This window comes from Danio rerio, chromosome 8, assembly GCF_052040795.2.
Source record: "Danio rerio strain M-AB ecotype USA chromosome 8, GRCz13ab, whole genome shotgun sequence".
Classification (NCBI taxonomy): Eukaryota; Metazoa; Chordata; class Actinopteri; order Cypriniformes; family Danionidae; genus Danio; species Danio rerio.
This window is the reverse complement of record NC_141028.1, coordinates 24417156-24424654: the sequence shown is the minus strand read 5'-3', so window position 1 is coordinate 24424654 and position 7499 is coordinate 24417156. Positions and strand designations below refer to the sequence as shown.

The 7499-nt window shown below is 33.8% G+C and overlaps 1 protein-coding gene across 6 annotated transcripts in view; it reads right to left on the bottom strand.

Annotated features, from left to right (window-relative positions):
- Positions 1–7499, bottom strand: part of zgc:153631 — a 98944-nt gene continuing 91445 nt past the window's right edge. Inside the window, exons 4-10 of one of the 6 annotated variants that reach the window (XM_087263879.1) lie at positions 7255–7407; positions 3013–3054; positions 2672–2797; positions 2351–2506; positions 1112–1199; positions 866–1047; positions 1–383 (exon numbers count right to left, since the gene is read on the bottom strand). In XM_087263879.1, the coding sequence (XP_087120005.1) occupies positions 358–383; positions 866–1047; positions 1112–1199; positions 2351–2506; positions 2672–2797; positions 3013–3054; positions 7255–7407 (773 nt within the window). In that variant the 3' untranslated portion in view covers positions 1–357. 6 annotated transcript variants of the gene reach the window in all.

Sequence of the window (7499 nt, the reverse complement as noted above, 5' to 3'; positions counted from 1 at the left end):
TATGGCATGAACATTTTATTAAACACGATTTTATTTGTTCTTGTAAATAAGGGCTGTACAGAAAGTGATCTTTCCTTAGATGTGCATATATTGTTGCTACATATTACTTTCTTCTTCACAAATAAGTTCTGCATAAGCTTAACATTACAATGCAAAATCTCTTTTTTTACATAATTAAATTCTACAGTACATACATACACATACCTACATACACAGTAATAATAAAAAATGATCTTGCTGTACAGGTGATGGTTTAAGGGTTTTGCTTCAGTCATTGCAGTGAGTTTAGACAACTTCTTGTCAGATGGTGTCAGGCCAGTTCTGAATGTATAATATACTGCAGTCATTTCCAGATTTTTAGGACTTTATTTTGCCACCAACTACTGAAAGCATAATAAAAAAAACTATTACTTTTCAGATTGTACAAAAAATTATAATATGACACAAAACTGTTGTTACATAACTAAACTCTGGTTTCTAAAGATCTGGTCTCTTTAAAATCCAATAATCTTCACTGTCTGATTCAGATACAAAATAAAATGGGTCTCAGACCAGACAAAAAGTACTGCATTAAGACCCATTGTTCCGTGACATGTCTATTTCATCTTGTTTTACGCTTGAACAACTAAATTAACGCTTAAGCCTATTTAACTGATTATATTTTAATTAAATGACATTATTGATGTTGTTAAAGGAACCCTATGAAATTTAAAAGTCCCATAAACTATTCACCTGAAATTTATTGGTGGCTAAAAAACACTTGCTGTGCATAAAGCCCATTAATTAGATTGTTAATAAAAGCTTATTAGAAAAATCACTAGAGACATTACACTATACATTTTTATTACAAGTGACTAAGGCTTACCTGATCTTTTTCGTTTCCTCTTGCAAAAACATGTGACTGAGAAAACACTGACACATGTGATTATTGTTAAAGTAACTATAACACTTGGAGCAATGATTGTTAAAGAATTATATGGTTTTCCGCATTCAGTGTCAGATGAATGTGTGCCTGGGTTTTTTTCGGTAAGTCGCATGGCCTCACATCTGTGAATCAAAAAATTGTTGTAAAATAATGACCAACAGCAAACAGAAAAAGCACAAGACTCACTTTGTGTGCGGCAAGCAGGATGAGAAAGATCCATTTGAATATGTGTCTCCTGTACAGTCTGCACATACGGTATCTGTGGAGCTGGTGCCTGCACACAGTCAACAAATGGATGATAGTAACAGTTATCTTGCCAAGTATCTTCTATTGCAACTAACTACAGATAACAGTAAACAGTACTTCATGTTCTGTCCTTATTTTTAAATGTGTACTTTTACTCTCCCTTGAGTACATTTTTTAGTGCAGTGTCTGTACTTTTACTCCACTACATTCCCTCAACCTGCAGTTACTGCTTTATTTTTTCTTGTCTATGGGGATTAGAAAGTTCAGTCCTGTCCAATCAAATCACACATAATAGGTAAATCATAATGAACTACCTCAAGACATGGTCGATCCAGCAAACTGTTTGGAAGCAATAAAAGTGTAAAAGAATATGTCCAAAATCTTTACACGCAATGAACCATAGACTGTTTAGGTGCATGTCATTGATGAGAGGATGACGGATGTTTACTGTATGACAGTCAGCAAGCACAAGACGTCAAACATTACGTCAAATTGACATTTTACCCAAACGTCATGGGGACATTGCATTTTGTTTGAATATGAAAATCATGTTGACGTCAGAAGTTAACGTCAGGCCACTGTCCAACCTAAAACCAACCAAATATTAACATCTAATAATGTTACAGCTTGGTGTTTTGTTGACGTTACCACAATGTGTATCTCACGTTGGATTTTGGTTGCCAAACCTGACGAATAAATGTTAGTGTTTGACATCAATAAGACGTCAGTTTAAGATGTTAGCTCAACATTGGATTTTGGTCACTTTCTAACACAACCTAAAATCAACCAAATATCAACGTCATTTGACGTAATGTTGTCCTTAGACACCAGTATATTGAATTTGTGTCACCTGACAACACAACCTAAATCTAACCTAATATTAACATCTTATGACATTGTGTGCCTGCTGGGCAATAACTAACTACACTACAGAATGTTCCGTTTACACACATCCACAAATGACATGTAAATGCATCAGCTTTTCAAAGCGTAATACTCACTACTCTTGAGTACTTTTGAAAGGGCTACTTTTTACTCCTACTTTGAGTAATATTCACAACAGATACTTTTACTCTACTCGCATTCCATTACATTTTTAGGCCAGCAATGGTATTTTTACTTTAGTATGGTTTTCAGGACTCTTTCCACCACTGGTCCTTATAGTTTGTTAGCATTTACCTGCTTGTTTGATGTATTGTCCAGGTCTACATTTAGAGTGTTGCAGAGCAGAAGTACAGCTGCTTTTCTTTTTGACAATGCAGTAAAATCTCTCCAGTGGCTCACAAACAGTATCTGATGACTGACTGCAGCCTTTATTCACTCTTAATCCTCGGCCTATGATGAAAATATGTCAGCAGAAACCACCATGCATTCAGATAATCTTGCATTTGTACTAGAAGCAAATAACAGGAGTAACTGTTACATTTATCACAATCATTCATTTTTTTATTTGATAAGATTATTAAATTAGATAAACAGATATAGATGAAAACGACTTACTTGCATCACATATAGTACAAGGGAAGCAGTTCATGAGTCCATTGAGTTCAGAAATAAATGTAGATTCAAGACATGGAACACAAGTTGTGATTTTATCCTGTGTGCAGTGCCAGAGAACATGGGTTCCTGAAGATGATGACATACATTTTTTTCTTTGATTTGAATAAGCTTTTATAATTTAAAGATGTTTTATTTTAATCCAAACAAAGTTGTATGGCAAAACAAAGGAAAACCTTCACTGAAATAATACATGATTTAAACAAGATATTAGCTAAAGGTGTCTACAATGAAATGTCATTAATAAATTATATATAATACTTTAACCATTTGTACAGTCTTACCAGGAGCACACATGGGACAGCATCGCTCTTCTACCTCATATTCTGAATGAGCACATCGACAAAAACAAAGTTGAAAGTTAAGAGAAACAACAAGAGCAATCCATAAATTGAACATGGTCTCAGAACCAGTTTGTCTGTTTGGTAATGCACAGAGAGGAAATATATCTTTCTTGATACCGACAGCTTCCTTAAGTCTCACATGCTGTCATGTTGGTTAAATGGCTTGATGTTTGCATTATAGCAGACAGCTTTCAGAGAATGTGACTGGTAGCTCAAGATTTTCCAAGACTTAAATCTTATACATTTCAACAAATTCTTACACTACAGAATATGCATCCTGTGGAAAACAGAAAGAGAAGAAAATGGATCAGCTCATCACATAACATCATGTTAACTGGCTGATTCTTCAACTTGCAGATATTTAGGAGATTAGTATACTTTGGTAATTTTATTTGTCAGTTTAGTTGTGAATATGAATCAGTGAAATGCTGTAGCATAAATATAACTTTTCTCTAAACATCGAGAGATCAGTTTATGTCCACTAGTCTTCAGAATTCACACTTTTCATCAATTATTAAGACGTTATTGCAGAAATGAATTTTAAAAACATATTGAATAATATATAAAATGACAGAAAACCATGGCTGATCAGTCGTAAATGAAATATGAAACATTTTGCATAAAAAAACTTGTACATTGCACTTTGAATAGATATAAAAATGAATACAGAGATTTGCTCTGGACAGCCTATTTGTTAATCGTCTTTAAAAGCATGCTGAAAACAATAGAAACCATCGGTAAATTTGTAATGACATAAATGGTCATGTTTAGTTTTAATTCATTTTAGATGATCATTTTGTAGTGATCATCACCAAAACACTATAAACAACGAAAATGTTCTGGGTTTAATAGTAAAAACTCGATGGTAGGTTATTATTTAATAGTGTTTATAGTGGAAAATATTAAATGTCTGTGACGTTTCGTGTTTTGTATTGTTTAGCTTTATTTCGACAGAGAACGCGTGTACTTTAGCTTTACATTTGTCATAGCTAAAATGGAAAAATCTAATTTGACTGACTCATACAAATGAAAAACAAAAAAACTACTTACAAGCTGATGTAGTTTCATTTCACCAATTTTTCATTTACAAAATCACAGCAGGCACAGCACTTCCAAATCTACTTTTACTTTCATGTTCACGGTTACAACATAAGCAGGGTTGCCAGTAGCTCTGGGAAAAGAGCTCATTCACGGCACATAAGAAAGCTGCAAAGCTAATCACGACAATTCGGAAGACACATGCACGTTAAGTGACGGCAGGCACTTTTTTACAGGGACATGTCAAAGTCATAGGGTAAGGGGTCTGCTCGATCTTATAATAACATATCCATATAGAAATCTGAAGGTAATATGCAAATTGCATGTAAACCTAAGTTCATATTTGAATTTCACCTATAAAAATGTCATAAATGCAAAAAAAAAAAAAAAAAAAAAGCACTTTCGTATAGTTTTTTCAATCATTGGCATTACAAATATGTACATGTTAAAATAGATTACATTATATTTTTACACACAAAAACGTACATTTTTTGTCAATCCAAAGGTTGAATAATACATAACAGACCATTCATTCATTTTCTTTTCAGCTTAGTCCCTTTATTTATACAGGGTCGCCACAGCGGAATGAACCGCCAACTGATACAGCATGTTTTTACACAGCGGATGCCCTTCCAGCCGCAACCCATCTCTGGGAAAATAACTGACCATTTTATTTGTAATATTTTGAAATATTCGTTGCATATGGCTTTTTAAATTTGTAAATTCTGAATATATATGTTAAAATGAGCTTGCATGTCGAATCTAATTTGGATGCATCACCATGTATAAATTTTCTGTATGGGTATAAATGAAGTGACTACATGTTAGTATCTGCTGGTCAAGATCAAATGAAAGTTTAAGGTTAAAGATATACTCACTCAGAGACTATTATGTTATAGGGTAAACTCAGCCCAAATGGGCTATTCAGTTAAAATAGCCAAATAAGTTAGTAGACTTAAGACGTACATTTCTACATCCACCAACATAACTTAAGTTGCATTGGTTATGTTGACCTTTAACAATAATTTGATCTTTTTTGAGATTTTTAAGGAAGATATATAGCTTGTCAGAGAAATTGTTAGGTAAGTGAGTCTGACAGTAAAATTTAAATTATCACAAATAAAAGTAATGAAGCGATCATAAGTAAGCTTACTACATCTAAATAATGGTTTGGAAACAAAAACAGATATTGTACACTAAAATGAGTTTATGGGCCAAGCTATCTATATATACAAAATTTTTATATATTTTAAAAAACAGTCTTAAAAATTAGCTTTGTAGTCAGAATTGCAGGGGGACATGGAAAAAAAGGAAACAGAGACCAAAAAACAAAAATGGAAAGATAACAGTAAAACAGGGTGAATACTCACACTTTTACTAAGAAACTGAGAGGGAAAATAGGTTTATATGCCTAGACGTTCATCAATATCTCTGGTTTGAGTTCCGGCTGGGTCAGAGGCATTTCTGTGTGGAGTTTGCATGTTCTCCCCGTGTTGGCATGGGTTTCCTCAGAGTGCACTGATTTCCCCCACAGTCAAAAGACATGCACTATAGGTGAATTGGATGAGCTAAAATAGACATCAATGTGAGCGTATGCATTTTTCCAAGTACTTGGGTGCGGTCGGAAGTGCACCCACTGTGTAAAACCTATGCTGAATAAGTTGGCGGTTCATTCCGCTGTGGTGATCCCTGATGAATAAAGGGACTAAGCCGAAAGAAAATGAATGAATTTACAACAATGAACAATGTTTAAACAATGAATGAAATATGATTAGAATGAACAGTATGGAAAACTAACTGTGATGAGTAACTTTCCTCTGACACTGCTAGATATTTTTTTTTCATAACAATCAAAAAAATACTAAGAGCAATAAGAAACAACCATACACACACAGAAAGAACCACAATGAGTAGATTAGATGTTCCACTGCTGCATTCAGCATCAGATGTCTCGGTTCCCATCTTAATGGTTATTTTGCCAAGAGATTCACAACTGTTGGAGAAAGATGATAATAAACTTTGAGTTGAATTTGTGTCTATAAAAAAACCTACAGAATCTACAGTGTCTAATGCAAGAACATGTTTAAAAATTATGTTATGAAATATTCATTTACACTGTATGCAACTTGCAGAATGTGCCATCTGAATGTGACCCAGCAGGACAGTTATAACACACTGTATCACTAAATTCTGTTCCTGCAGAAAAACAAGAACATACAGTTAACAACTAACTAAACAATTGGTTTCATATATCCACAAATGATGTGGATAGGCCCAATCCCAATACCTTTGGCCCTTCAACATCCAGTTTGCATGTTCATGTGAAAGGGAGGGGGTGTCCGGATTTTCTTTTGGATTGCCCTTACATTCAAACATTCATTATGGTGTTCATGTTTTACAGTCATGATCTTCAAAGACAAAAAAGAAAATCCTACAAAATCTTCCTATTAATAGTTAAATTCTGACATGCAAATAACAAAATATCATCTAATATTGGTAGATTTAACCCAGTACTGGATTGTGGCTGGATAGGCATTCACTGAGTAAAACATATGCCAGAGTAGTTGGCGGTTCATTCTGCTGTGGCGACCCCTGATAAATCAGGAACTAAACAGGGAAAATGAACGAATAGGCAGATTTACAGCTCGTCTGGGAAAACGTTAATGTTGTTTTCCTATGGTTATAGAATATGAGCAATGTGTAAATACACAGTACAGTTTATTATTTCTCATCTCTACCAATTGTATGTTTTGAAATGCCTGAGAAAATCAGCAAAATTATTCTTGAACTTAAAATGAAAGAGTTTTCTACAAAAACTCTTTAACACTTTAAATTCTAGTTTTGCAAACAGAAAAGCTTATTTGTCTCAAACCTTTATAAGTTTCTTTCAACTGTTGAACACAAAAGAAGATATTTGAAATAATGCTGAAAATCTGTGACTTTGTTAATGGTTACAGGTTTCAGCGCTCTACAAAGTATCTTTTTTGTTTAAGGTTTGGACCCACCTGAGGGAGAGTAAACTGTATGAACTGTCATTTTAGGGTGAACTATACCTTTGAATGAAAGTTTGTTTTTAGAATTTGCTGTGATTAAAAAAATAAATACAAATTCTGTATTGCTCTTTAATCATGATAAAAGACTGACCTGTTTGGTTGATGTATTGTCCAGGTGAGCAGGTTGAATGTTTTATGGCTTTTTTACAGTTGAAATGCTGGTCTACACAGTAATAATCTGTCAGAGGTCCACACAATGTATCTGATGTTGATGTGCAGGCCTGCTTTTCTCTTAGCCCGTTATCTTTGACAAGAAAGGAAACAAATTAATCAACTTAAGTTTTAAAAATAAATAAATAAACAAAACAGTAACAATATATGAAAAGCAGTGGCTAA